The sequence below is a fragment of the Panthera uncia genome, chromosome X (genome assembly GCF_023721935.1).
Source record: "Panthera uncia isolate 11264 chromosome X, Puncia_PCG_1.0, whole genome shotgun sequence".
Classification (NCBI taxonomy): Eukaryota; Metazoa; Chordata; class Mammalia; order Carnivora; family Felidae; genus Panthera; species Panthera uncia.
The window spans coordinates 68,192,787-68,206,787 of NC_064817.1; the positions used below are offsets into that span (position 1 = coordinate 68,192,787).

At 36.4% G+C, this 14,001-nt stretch overlaps 1 protein-coding gene across 1 annotated transcript in view; it reads right to left on the reverse strand.

Annotated features, from left to right (window-relative positions):
- Positions 1-12,184: 12,184 nt before the first annotated feature.
- The window catches only part of LOC125931809 (rab proteins geranylgeranyltransferase component A 1-like), a 174,356-nt gene continuing 172,539 nt past the window's right edge, over positions 12,185-14,001 (reverse strand). The window contains exon 12 of the mRNA XM_049644032.1: positions 12,185-12,553. Coding sequence (XP_049499989.1) covers positions 12,392-12,553 — 162 coding nt within the window. The 3' untranslated portion in view covers positions 12,185-12,391. The remainder of the gene's footprint in view (positions 12,554-14,001) is intronic.

Genomic DNA, 14,001 nt, shown 5'->3' on the forward strand with positions numbered 1-14,001 from the left:
GGAGGGAGGGGGAGAGAGAGACAGAGAAAGAACAAACTAATGGGGGTAGGGCAGAGAGAAAGAGGGAGAGAATTCCAAGCAGGCTCCACACTCAGCATGGAGCCCTACACGGGGCTCCATCTGACAACCATGAGATCATGACCTGAGCTAAAATCAAGAATTGGACCCTCAACTGACTGAGCCACGCAGGTGCTCCTCTTGCTGCTTTTTAATAAAAAAATGTTTGTTTATTTTAAGACAGAGAGAGAGAGGGAGAGAAAGAGTGTGTGAGCAGGGGAGGGGAAGAGAGAGAGGTGGAGAGAGAATCCCAAGCAGACTCTGTGCTGTCAAATGCAGTACCTGATGTGGGGTTCCATCTCAGGAATCAAGAGACCATGATCTGAGCCAAAATCAAGAGTTGGGCAATTAGCCGACTGAGCCATGCAGGCACCCCACTCTTGCTGATTTTTAATTTTTTTTTTTAAGTTTCTTTTGAGAGGGGGGAGAGGCAGAGGGAGACGGGCATCAAGAGTCAGATGCTTAACTGATGGCGCCACCCAGGAGTCCCTACTATTTTCCATTTTAATTACTATATGTGTTGGTGTGGACCTGCTTGCATTGAATTTGTTGGGGGATCTCTGAGCCTTCTGGATCTGGATATCTGTTTCCTACCTCAGATTATGGAAGTTTTCAGCTATTCTTTTGTCAAACACATTTTATGCTCCTTTTTCTCTCTCTCCTTCTTCTGGGATCCCTGTAATGTAAATGTTATTTTGCTTGATGGAGTCACTGAGTTACCTCAATTTCCATAATTTTTTTTTTTACTCTCATTTATTCAGGTCGATTCCTTTCCCTTACTCTGTCTTACAGGTCATTAATTCCTTCCTCTGTTTCCTCTAGCCTGCTATGTATCCCATGAAGTATATTTTTAACTTCAATTATTGTGTTGATTCTTCTCTGATTGGTTCTTTTTCATCTGTTAAGGGTCTCACTGATGTCCTCCACTTTTTCCTCAAGTCCAGTGAGTACCTTTATGATCATTACTTTAAGTTCTCAATCAGATATATTCCTTATATCCATTTTGCATAGGTGTCTTGCTATGGTTTGGCCATGTTCTTTCATTTGGGACATATTTCTGTCTCATTTTGTCTGTGTCTGTTTCTCTGTGTTAGTAACGGCAGCTATGTCTCTTGCTCTTGAAGGCAACGGCCTTATGAAGAAGAGGTTCTATAGTGCTCTGCAGTGCAATGTTCCTTGTTGCCCAGTGCCTGGCACTTCAGGGAGGGGCTCCTATGTGTGTTGCCTATCCCCTTGTTGAGTCCTGGCCTCCCTTTCCTTCAGTCCAGTTGTCTGCAGAGGTTCTCTTTGCATGTTGTATGGTGTTTGGTCCCAGGTGGGTGGGGTGCATTTTCAAAAGGTGTGTGGTCTTCTTGTAAAATGAGACTTGCTGTTGCCATCACTGAAACTGAGTTCCCACAAAACGTGTGGGTCAGAAGACAAGGTGCTGGGTTTGCACAGGTCTTCTGGCAGAGGGGTCCTGCAGCACCCGGACTGAAGGCAAGTCTGACTGGGAAGGGGAGATCCATTGAAATCTGGGTGGTGGGGTGAGGGAGGCTTGGTGTAAGCAAGTTAGGTAGCAAGTGTCATTGCTGTGCTGGTTCTGGTAGGTGGTGGTGTGTTTATGCTGTGGGTGGGGGAGGGAAATGGTGCCTGCCAGGTCCTTTGTTCTTGGAATGCTCTCCCAGTGATCCCTGCTTCTCTGGGCCAAGCTCTGAGATGAGTAATTCTCTCCTTCCCATCTGCCTCAGACATTTTTCTTTCTTTCTTTTTTTTAAATTTTTATTTATTTATTTATTTATTTATTTATTATTATTAATTTATTTATTTATTTTTAGCATTTATTTATTATTGAGAGACACAGCATAAGCATGGAAGGGGCAGAGAGAGAGGGAGACACAGAATCCGAAGCAGGCTCCAGGATCCAAGCTGTCAGCACAGTGCCCAATGTGGGGCTTGAACTCATGAACTGTGAGATCATGACCTGAACCGAAGTCAGATGCCTAACCAACTGAGCCACCCAGGTGCCCCTGCCTCAGTCCCCTGCCTCAGACATTTTTCAAGCTGCTGTTTCCATACTTTATCTCTGCAGGGTGTTTTTTGTGCTCTCTCCTTAAGAGCAAGGATTCTGCTTCCTAATGCTCTCTGGGCTCTCCCAGAAGTGAGCACAGTGATTTTTAAAAGTCAAAGCTTTAAATCCCACTTGTTGTAAGAACTCACAAAATTAGTCCCTTCTTGCTTCTGAAGTCAAATGTTATGGCTATTTGTCTTCCCTGTGCAGGTCCCCTGGTGTGATACTCTGTTTCTCCCCCTTCTTTGCACCACAGTCTCTGTCCCCACCTAGGATGGCCATAGTCTGTTTTATTCTCACACTGTATCTTTGCTTTTCCTACCTTCTTCAATATGGCCTCTTTTCTACCTTTAGTTTGTTCTTCCAGTCTTCAGATTGTTCTCTGGGTTATATATGCTGATGTGAGTGTTATCTAGTTGTATTCATTGGATGAGGCAAGCTTAGGATCCTCCTACTCTGTCGTCTTCCAGGCCTCCTCTCCTCTTCTTATACATCATTTTTAAGGACAAGATCATGCCCCTTATTTTCCTTGAAAGATTCTTTAGATTTTAGAGCACAATATTTCCTACATTCAACATTTGTTGCTTGTATTCTTTTTTTGTTAATGTTTATTTATTTATTTTAAGAAAGGGAGGTGAGAGCATGGAAGGAGAAGAGAGAGAGGAAGAGAGAGAATCCCAAGCAGGCTCCACACTGTCAGCACAGAGCCTAACATGGGGCTCGATCTCATGAACCATGAGATCATGACCTGAACCAAAATCAAGAATCAGACACCCAACTGACTGAGCCATCCAGGTGCCCCTTGTTGCTTGTATTCGTAAGTTACATTGCTTTGCTGCTGTATTTTTTTTTAAGTTATTGCTGTTGATTTTCCCTTCCCCAGTAAATTTAAAGCTTCCTGAGATCAGAAAGCTTTCTTCATCACTTTCTGTCTCACTTACAAGACCTAAAATAATGTCCTCTACTTATCCCACACTTTTGAAAGAATACTGAATGAACCAAGAAATATGCTTGCAACACTTAAAATCAAGGGCTGATATCTGTAATGTTTATATTGCTCTTGTAAGTTGGTAAGAAAAGAATAAGCAGTATAATAAGTGGAAAGAATAAGGGATTCACAAAAGTATAAATATCCAATGTTCAAAAACTTCAACTTCATGAGTTATTAAAAACAAATTTAAACAAAATATCATTTTCCAAGTTTCAATTTGGCAAAGGAGTTTTGCTAATAACCAGTACTCTTGAGGGTTTGGAGAAACAGACATGCTTGCTTATAAACTACCAATGAATATGTAAATTGATACAACTCTGGGAGGGGTACAATTTGACACTATATATGAAAAGCCTTAAAACTCTAGACACTCTAGGACTTCTATTTCCAGAACGACTGATTAAAAGGTACTTTTTCCTCTTCCTCCTAAGGCATAGATAAAAATCTTGGACATAATACATAAAACAAACATAAGATGACTCTGAGAGGTAGACAGAAGAAAGGAGGCTAGCTAGGGACCTTTGGATGAAAGAAACAAAATAGCAGAGTTCCCTGGGGTTTCTTCTTGCTTCATATAGCCCAGACTGGTTACTAGTGAAACTAGCAACCCAGAAACATCAATGGGTTCAGATAAAAAAAAAAAAAAATCCCAGTAAAAGTGTTCTCTCTAGTCAAGGATCAATAAAGAAGCCACCTAGTAAAAGAGAAAACTTTTAGACAGCTATTACTCTACTCCACTCAACCACCACACACACACACACACCTTAACCCTCTGCACTCACCATTAAAGGCTGAATAAGGAGTCTAGACTTCCACCCCACACCAGCTTGTAATGAAGTTGTCTCAACCGCCCCATTGGGGGAGGATATCAAAAAAGGCCAAGTAAGGAGCCAAAATTTTCATTCTCACCAAGAGTAACAACAGTCTTCATCCTCTTCAGTGTCAGTAGAGACCATAGCAGGATGCTGGATTTCAACCCTTACCCAGCAGTAATGAGGCACCACTGACACCACCAATGGTGTGGTGTCAGTGGAAGTCTAATGGAGAGTGTGGTCTCCCACCATTCCCTGAATAATGAGGTCATACCCCTCTCCTGATTGTGTCAATGAAGACCATGTGGGGAACAATAAGTAACAAGGTACTCCTGTATTCTTTCTAGCCAGGGTGAAATCAGTTAGAGGCCTAGTGGAGAGCCTACAATATAATCACTCTGCAGTAATGAGGAAATTCTCCAACCTCCAGGTTCCAGCAGAAGGCAAGTGAGGAACTGGGACTTACATTTCCCTGACAGTAAAAAGGTGGAACTCCCTTTATCCACCAGAGCAGTGTCAGAGGGCTCCTACTAAAACGGAATAAGATCCAAGTCCCATTACAGAATAATAAAAATGCCCAGGTATCAATCCAAAACTACTCATTATACCAAAAAACAGGAAAACCTGAACTTGACTGCAAAAAGACAATCAATGACAGATGCCAACATGACACAACTGATGGAGTTAAACAAGATTCAATGCAGCCATCATAAAAATGCATTAGTGAGCAATTACAAACCTGCTGGAAACAAATGAAACAACAGAAAGTCTCTGCAAAGAAATAGAAAGCCTCAGCAAATAGGAGATTTAAAGGAGAACCAACTGTAAATTTTTAATCTGAAAAATACAAAAATTAAAAAACCGTCAATGGATGGCTCAACAGAATGGAATGGACAAAGGAAAAAATTAGTGAACTTGAAATGATGCAATGCAAAATGAAAGAAAATAGCCTACATAAAAATGAACAGAAACACACATACTTTGGGCTCTTCTTGCTCTTTGTACCATCTTATTATTATTACTACTTTGGCTATATTCCTTTGTATAATCCACTGTCCCTAGCATGATAGATTCCTCTTAACAGGTATAATAAATATTTTTGAATAAAGAAATAGAGCCTCAGAGACATGTGGAACTATAGTGAAAGATCTAATAGTCATGTTACATGAGGAAAAAGAGGGTAAGACTGGAAAGTATTTGGAGAAGTAAAGGATGAACACTTCCTGAATTTGGCAAAAGAAACCTGCAAATTCAGGAAGCTGCACAAATCTCAAATAGAATAATTCCAAAGAAATCTATGCCAAGACACATTATATTAAAACTTACAACAATTAAAGACTAAGAAGAAAATCTTGAAAGCAGCCTGAGGGGAAAAAGAACCACATTATCTATATGGGAAAAACCATTCAAATAATAGCAGATTTTTCATTAGAAACCATGGAGGCCAGAAAGAAGTACAGCTTACCATGGACTACTACTAAGTAATAAACAGGAATGTACTATTGATACATGCAACAATTTAGATGAATCTTAAAATTACAGTGAGTAAAAAAAAAAAATCAGTCTCAAAAGATTAACCTATTGTATGATTCATTCTAAATGACACCATCAAAATGACAAAATTACTAAGATAGAAAACACATTAGTGGTTTCCAGGGATTAGGTGCCCAGTGTGGGTAGGGAGAGATACAGCTATGGCTACAAAAGGGTAATGTTAAGAATCATTGTGGGATGGTCACAAGCATCTACACAGGTGATAAAATTGCATACACACATTATAACAATGTCAATTTCCTGGCTTTGATATTGTACTATAATTTGATAAAATATAACTATTGGAAGAAACTGAGTGAAGGGTACATGGGACTTCTCTGTAATATCTTTGCAAATACCTATGAGTCTATAACTTCAAAATAAAAAAGCCTATATACTTTGATCCAATAATTCCACTCAAAAGTTTTTAAAAATTAATGTAATTTCACAAATATTTATTAGGCCAGCTGTTTTTTTCTAGGACTATGAAGTAAAAATTTTCACTTAATCTCAATAGCATGATATTAAAGATGGGATACCCACAATCACTGAAAATGTTTTCAAAGACATACAAAAAAATTCTGTTGTATTAAGTCTTTTTGAAAAGTAGATTATAAAATATATAAAATAGTACTGGATACTTACGGAACATATATATGTATATGCATATAAAAAACAAGGTAAACACATACCAAATGTTTGTCATCTATAGGATTATAGTAATTTTACTTTTCTTTTTTAAACTGTCAATAATGAATATTGTTAGACTGGAGATACAAAAGTACTTCACATAGAGAAATAATTTATAAAAATAAATTTACAAAAGATATTCAAAACATAAAATAAATGTAATTCAGAAAATCAAAGATGAATGTAGTTTTATATTTAAGATACTAATAAAGATAAAAAAGACATGACAAAAAACTGGTGAAAGTAATAGGGAAAAATAATAAGGGTAACTGTCATGGTAAAGATTTACTTATATCACAAATCACTATAAAAGGGGGAAAACCATGAGTAAGCTACTCTTCAAATGGAAATTTAAGATTATAACAAGAAGGGCAAAGTTTTCTTCACTCTGCCTACTAGCAACAAGCTCCCACTTCTCTCTAACCACATTTGACATTTTTTAGTAAGTAGTAGTTCTACAATTGAAGACATTGTCATGTTTTCATTAACTATGCCAAACCAAATTAGTCTTCTGCTTCTCATAATTCATGTAACAGTTTGAAGAAAATTAATATGTTTATAAAATTTTTAAGATACTGTTTCTTCCCTCCTATGAATCTCTCCAGTCTGCTGTTTGTTGGTAGCACTCTTTTGGTACTTTCATATTCTGCCTCTTACAGAGACTTTTGTGTTTGTCTTATCTGTCCCACTAGATTGTGAGTACCCTAAGGTCAGACCTATGTTGTACTCAACTACACCTATCCTGAAATGTCTATTAGAGTACACTGCACACAGTTAATAGTGTCTTGCTCTATTAGGTGTCTAATAAGATTATGAACATTTCAAATTAGGGATGCCACTGTGTGCTTCTTTGTAATCACTACAGTACACAATTTAGATCTAGGCATAATGACATCTAATGTATCCTTGCTGGTTTCTACTTACTGAAACATCTTTACAAAATATGTGGTAGAAGGCATGATATCTGAACAGTGTTAGAGACAAAAATTTTGATACATATTAGTAAAAGAAATTAAAGTACTATGTAACTTTAGACTCATAAAAGCGTTAAATTGATCATTTACATATGGTAGAAGATAAGAAACTGGATTAAGAATTCTAAGGAAAATCAAAGAAGAAAACCAGTAGTAGTCAAAAAAAATTTTTTGAAAGTATGTTTGTAATAAGCATAAGCAAAATTACAAAACAACCTGGAATGTCACAGAAACTCTTTCACTGGAGAACTTAAAAATGGGGCCTATGAAGATTTAGATACAAAACTAATTAGAGGCAAGGGGAAGGTATAGAATGACTTATTGTATGAACATAAAGTATGTGAACAAACATTGTGTGAATAAAAAAAAATATGGTCAATAGCTAGACCAAAACACACCTAGGATCTAGTTTACTTTATTTGAATTTGTTTTGGTGTCATTTTTAATCTCCCAAAATTTATTTTTGTATTTTATTAATACTTTTCTTCCTCCAAAATGACGATAGGAAGGAATCCACCTCAAAAGAAAGAACAAGAAGAAATGACAGCCAGGGACTTAATCAACATAGATATAAGCAAGATGTCTGAGCCAGAATTTAGAATCTCAATGATAAGAATACTGGCTAGGGTTGAAAAAAATGCATTGAATCCCTTTCTGCAGAGATAAAATCTGGTCAGGACAAAAGTAAAAATGCAATAAATGAGATGCAATCTAGAATGGATGCCACGACAGGAAGGATGGATGAATCAGAGCACCAAATCAACAATATAGAAGAGACACTTATAGAGAATAATGAAGCAGGAAAAAAGGGGGGGTAGGCAAAAGAGCATGATATAAGAATTAGAGAACTCAGTGACTCATTAAACAGGAATAACATCAGAATCATAGGGGTCCAAGAAGATGAATAGAGAGTAAAAGGGGTAGAAGCTGTATATGAGCAAATCATACTGGAAAACTTTCCTAACCTGCGGAAAGACACAGATAAAAAAAATCCAGGAAGCACAGAGAACTCCCATTACATTCAACAAAAACCAACCATTAACAAGGGAAATCATAGTCAAATTCACAAAATACACAGACAAGGAGAGAATTATGAAAGCAGCAAGGGAAGAAAGTCCTTAACCTATAAGGGAAGAGAGAATAGATTTGCAGAACATGTATACACAAAGTGTGGCAAGCTGGAACGGAGTGGCAGGATATATTTAACATGCTGAATCAGAAAAATATGCAACCAAGAATTCTTTATCCAGCAAGACTGTCATTCAAAGTGGAAGGAGAGATAAAAAGTTTCCCAAACAAAAACTAGACTTCATAATCACTAAACCAGCCCTGCAAAAAATTTTAAGGGGGGCTCGCTGAGGGGAGAAAAGCAAAACCAAAACAAAAAAGAAAAAAAGTCACAAAGACTAGAAAGGACCAGAGAACACTAGCAGAAACACCAACTCTACAAGCAACACAATGGCAATAAGTCCATATATTTCAGTACTCGCTCTAAATGTCAATGGACTAAATGCTTCAATCAAAAGACATAGGGTAACATTATGGATAAGAAAACAAGATCCATCTATATGCTGTTTACAAGATCATCTAAACAGAAAATCTACAAGGAAACAATGGCTTTAATGACACATGGGACTGGATGGACTTAACAGATATATTCAAAACATTTCATCCTAAAGCAGCAGAATATATATTCTTCTTGAGTGCACATGGAACATTTTCCAAAATAGGTCACATAGTGGGAAACCAGCCCTCAACAAGTACAAAAACATCAAGATCATACCATGCATATTTTCAAACCACAATGGTATGAAACTCAAAATCAACCACAAGAAAAAATTTCGAGAGACAACAAATACTGAAAGACTAAAGAACATCTTACCAAAGAATGAATGTGCAAACCAGTAAGTTAAAGAGGAAATTAAAAAGTACATGGAAGCCAATGAAAATGAAAATACCATAGCCCAAAACCTCTGGGATGCAGCAAAGGTGGTCATAAGAGGAAAGTATATACGAATCCAGGCCTTCTAAAGAAGGAAGAAAGGTCTCAGATACAGAATCTAATCCACAACCTTAAAGAGCTGCAAAAGAACAGCATATAAAACCCCAAACCAACAAAAGACAGGAAAATACAGATTAGAGCAGAAATCAATGCTATTGAAACCCAAAGCAAATAAACAAATAAATAAACAAAACCAGTAGAACAGCTCAATGAAACCAGAAACTGGTTCTTTGAAAGAATTAACAAAATTGATAAACACCTAGGCAGATTAATCAAAAAGAAAAAGGACTCAAATAAATGAAATCAAGAATTAAAGATGAGAGATCACAAACACTGCATAAATACAAACAATAATAAGAGAATATTATGAGCAATTATATGCCAATAAATTGGGCAATCTAGAAGAAAAGGACAAAATCCTGCAAACATAAACTACCAGAGCTGAAACAAGAAGAAATAGATAATTTGAACAGAAATTTAATTAGTAATCAAAAATCTCCCAAAAAACAAGAGCCCACGGCTGGATAGCTTTCCAGGAGAATTCTACAAAACATTTAAAGAAGAGTTAACACCTATGTTTTTGAAGTTGTTCCAAAAAATAGAAACGGAAGGAAAATATCCAAACTCATTCTATGACACCAGCATTACCTTGATTCCAAAACCAGAGAAAGACCCCACTCAAAAAGGAGAACTAGAGATCAATTTCCCTGATGAACATGGATGCAAAAATTTTCAACAAGATATCAGCCAACCGGATCCAACAATACATTAAATGAATTATTTGCCACAATCAAGTGGGATTTATAATGGGATGAAAGGCTGGTTCAGTATCTGCAAATCAATCAATGTGATACATCACATTAATAAAAGAAGGACAAGAACCACATGATCCTTTCAATAGATGCAGAGAAAGCATTTGACAAAATACAGCATCCTTTCTTGATAAAAACCCTCAAGCAAGTAGGGATAGAAGGACCATAACTCAAGATCATAAAAGCCACATACGAGAGACCCATTGCTAATATCATCCTCAATGGGGTAAAGCAGAGCTTTTCCCCCAAGGTCAGGAATATGACAGGGATGTCCACTCTTGCCAGTGTTACTCAACATAGTATTGGAAGTCCTAACCTCAGTAATCAGAGAACACAAAGAAATAAAAGGCATCCAAATTGGCAAGGAGGAAGTCAAACTTTCACTCTTCGCAGATAACATGATACTCTATATGCAAAACCCACAAGATTCCACCAAAAAAATGCTAGAAATGATTCATGAATTCAGCAAAGTCACAGAATATAAAATCAATGCACAGAAACCAGTTGCATTTCTATACACCAATAACGAAGCAATAGAAAGAGAAATCAAGGAATCTATCCCATTGACAATTGCACCAAAACCCACAAAATACCGAGGAATAAATCTAACCAAAGAGGTGAAAAATCTATGCCATGAAAAATATAGAAAGCTTATGAAAGAAAATGAAGAAGACACAAAAAAATGGAAAATTATTCAATGCTCCTGGATAGGAAGAACAAATATTGTTAAAATGTCGATACTACTCAAAGCAATCTACATATTTAATGCAATCCCTATCAAAATAACCCCAACATTCTTCACAGAGCTAGAATAAATAATCCGAAAATCTTATGGAACCAGAAAAGACCCCACATAGCCAAAGCAATCCTGAAAAAGAAAACCAAAGCAGGAGGAATCACAATTCCAGACTTCAAACTGTATTACAAAGGTGTAATCACCAGGACAGTATGGTAGTGGCACAAGAACAGACACTCAGATCAATGGAACAGAATAGAGAACCCAGAAATGGACCCACAAATGTATGGCCAACTAATCTTTGACAAAGCAGGAAAGAATATTCGATGGAATAAAGACAGTCTCTTCAGCAAGTGGTGCTGGGAAAACTGGACAGCAACATGCAAAAGAATGAACCTGAACTACTTTCTTACACCATACACAAAAATAAACTGAAAATGAATAAAAGGCCTAAACGCAAGACAGGAAGCCATCAAAATCCCAGAGGAGAAAGCAGGCAAAAATCTATTTGACCTCAGTCACAGCAATTCTTACTTGACATTTTTCTGGAGGCAAGGGAAACAAAAGCAAAAATGAACTATTGGGACCTCATCAAGATAAAAATCTTTTTCACAATGAAGGACAGTCAGCAAAACTAAAAGGCAACTGCGACGGAATGGAAGAAGATAATTTGCAAATGACATATCAGATAAAAGGTAAGTATGCAAAATCTGTAAACAACTTATCAAACTCGACACCCAAAAAACAAATAATCTAGTTAATAAACGTACAGAAGGCATGAACAGACACTTCCAAAGAAGACATCCAGATGGCTAACAGACACATGAAAAAATGCTCAACATCACTCATCATGAGGGAAATACAAATCAAAACCAAAATGAGTTACCACCACACACCAGTCAGAATACCTAAAATTAACAACTCAGGCAACAACAGATGTTGGTGAGGATGTGGAGAAAGGGGAACTCTTTTGCACTGGTGGGAATGCAAACTGGTGCAGCCACTCTGGAAAGCAGCATGGAGATTCCTCAAAAAGTTAAAAATACAATTACCCTACGACCGCGCAATGGCACCACTAGGTTTTTATCCAAAGGATAAAGGAGTGCTGCTTCGAAGGGACACATGCACCCCAATGTTTATGGCAGGTCTATTGACAATAGCCAAAGTATGGAAAGAGCCCAAATGTCCATCCACAGATGAAAGGATAAAGAAGATGTGGTACATATATACAATGGAACATTACTCAGCAATCAAAATGAATGAAATCTTGTCATTTCCAACAATGTGGATGGAAGTGGAGGGTATTATGCTAAGTGAAATTAGAGAAATGCAAATATCATATGACTTTACTCGTGTGGGATTTAAGATACAAAACAGATGAACATAGGGGAAGGGAAGCAAAAATAATATAAAAACAGGGAGGTGGAAAACATAAGAGACTCTTAAATATAGAGAACAGGGTTGCTGGAGGGGTTGTGGGTGGGGGGGATGTCTAGATGGGTAAGGGGCATCGGGAAGACACTTGTTGGGTTAAGCGCTGGGTGTTGTATGTAGGGGATGAATCGCTGGATTCTACTCCTGAAATCATTATTGCACTATATGCTAACTAACTTGGATGTATATTTATATATACATGTGTATACATGTATATATATTGCCCATATACATATATATACATTGCCTATACACATATATATATATTGCAAAACTATAAACAGAACCCAGAGAACTTTATCAATGGCTGTCCCCCTTTACTGCCAAAACAAACACATAAGACAACCAGATTCTACTGTGCTCACATGTGCCTTTCATGCATGTCATTGTTGAGGAACATAACTCAATGACCCGAACAGCAAAAGTTCCTGTCTCCATTGCTGGCACTGTCAAAATGGAAATCTGAAAAGTAGAAATAAAATATTAGACATAAGGGGTAGATCTCATTTTCATTCTTCTATCATTAGAGTTTAGTTAACTCTCAAATTATCTTTTTTTCAAACTCCATGATGTTTGAAAAAATTTAGCTTGTAAAGATTTTAGAACAGAATTTGAAACATGTAACATATACATGTGCCTGAATGTCCAATTTCTGCATTATTTATATACTTATATATCACATATGTTGTATTCATATAATTAATTCATGGACAAGAAATGTTTCAAATATCTTTAATATTTGTTAAATTCTTCACTTATTATTTTCAAAGGATTAAATTATGACTCATTACTTCTGAATTATATGCACTTTAGTATTTGAAAACAGATCATATTAATTTTGATTATTCATAATGGCTAAAAGCAGTAGGTATAGAGTGTTAAAATTTAAAAATGTTACAAATCTGAAAGATGTTGAAATAAGCAAAGTAATATGTCAACAGTGTAGCCAAACATATACCAAAATGTTTCCAAATGAATGTCTTTAAGGATTCCAGTACTAAAACTAGAAACCCAGAATTTAAAGTAAAATGGAAAATTATTTTAAAATAATGTTTATTGGGGTACCTCAGTTGGTTGAGCACCTGACTATTGATTTTGGCTCAGGTCATGATGTCACGGTTTGTGAGATTGACTACATCCGGCTCTGTGCTGATAGAGGGGAGCCTGCTTAGGATATTCTCTCTCTCCCTCTGTCTCTGCCCTTCCCTTGCTAGGGCTCTCTCTCTCTCAAAATAAATAAATAAATATTTAAAATATTAATTAATTAATGTTTATTGATATGCAGTATGCTGATATGCTATAGGCACTACTAATATATTGCATGGCCTTATAATTAAAATGACAATCAGGTCAATGTTTCTCTATAAAACCAAAAGTTTCAATATTAATTCTCAATTTAATCTTCAATCTGAGAAAACTATATTCTCTCATATATAAAACACTTGTCAAAATGTGAAGCCCAATTTACACTTTTACCTGTGAGCACTATGCTTAGATTTTGACTCGTGATGTCACATTGATAGCCAATACAGGAAATGCCTACAAGTTCTCAAAACAGATATTCTTTTGATAACCATGGATATTCTACTATCACATTACTTAGAAATACATTTTTGGGCTTAAGATGTCCCCAAAACTGTGTTCTCCATATTCCTCTTAATGCCCTTTTGCTGCTGGATGTCCATGACACAAAATGTACTTTAAAGAGAGAGGAACCAGTAAAACATGTATCTAATGTATAATAATTATCAAATGATTATGAGTAAAAACGTTTAAAGCCAGAAAGGTATTGTAGGAACTGCACCAACATTCAGGCATAGCACATTTTATTGTGCTTTGCTTTATTACACTTTGCAAATACTGTTTTTTTTTTTTTTGTTTTTTTTTTTTTTTTTTTTTTTTTTTTTAAA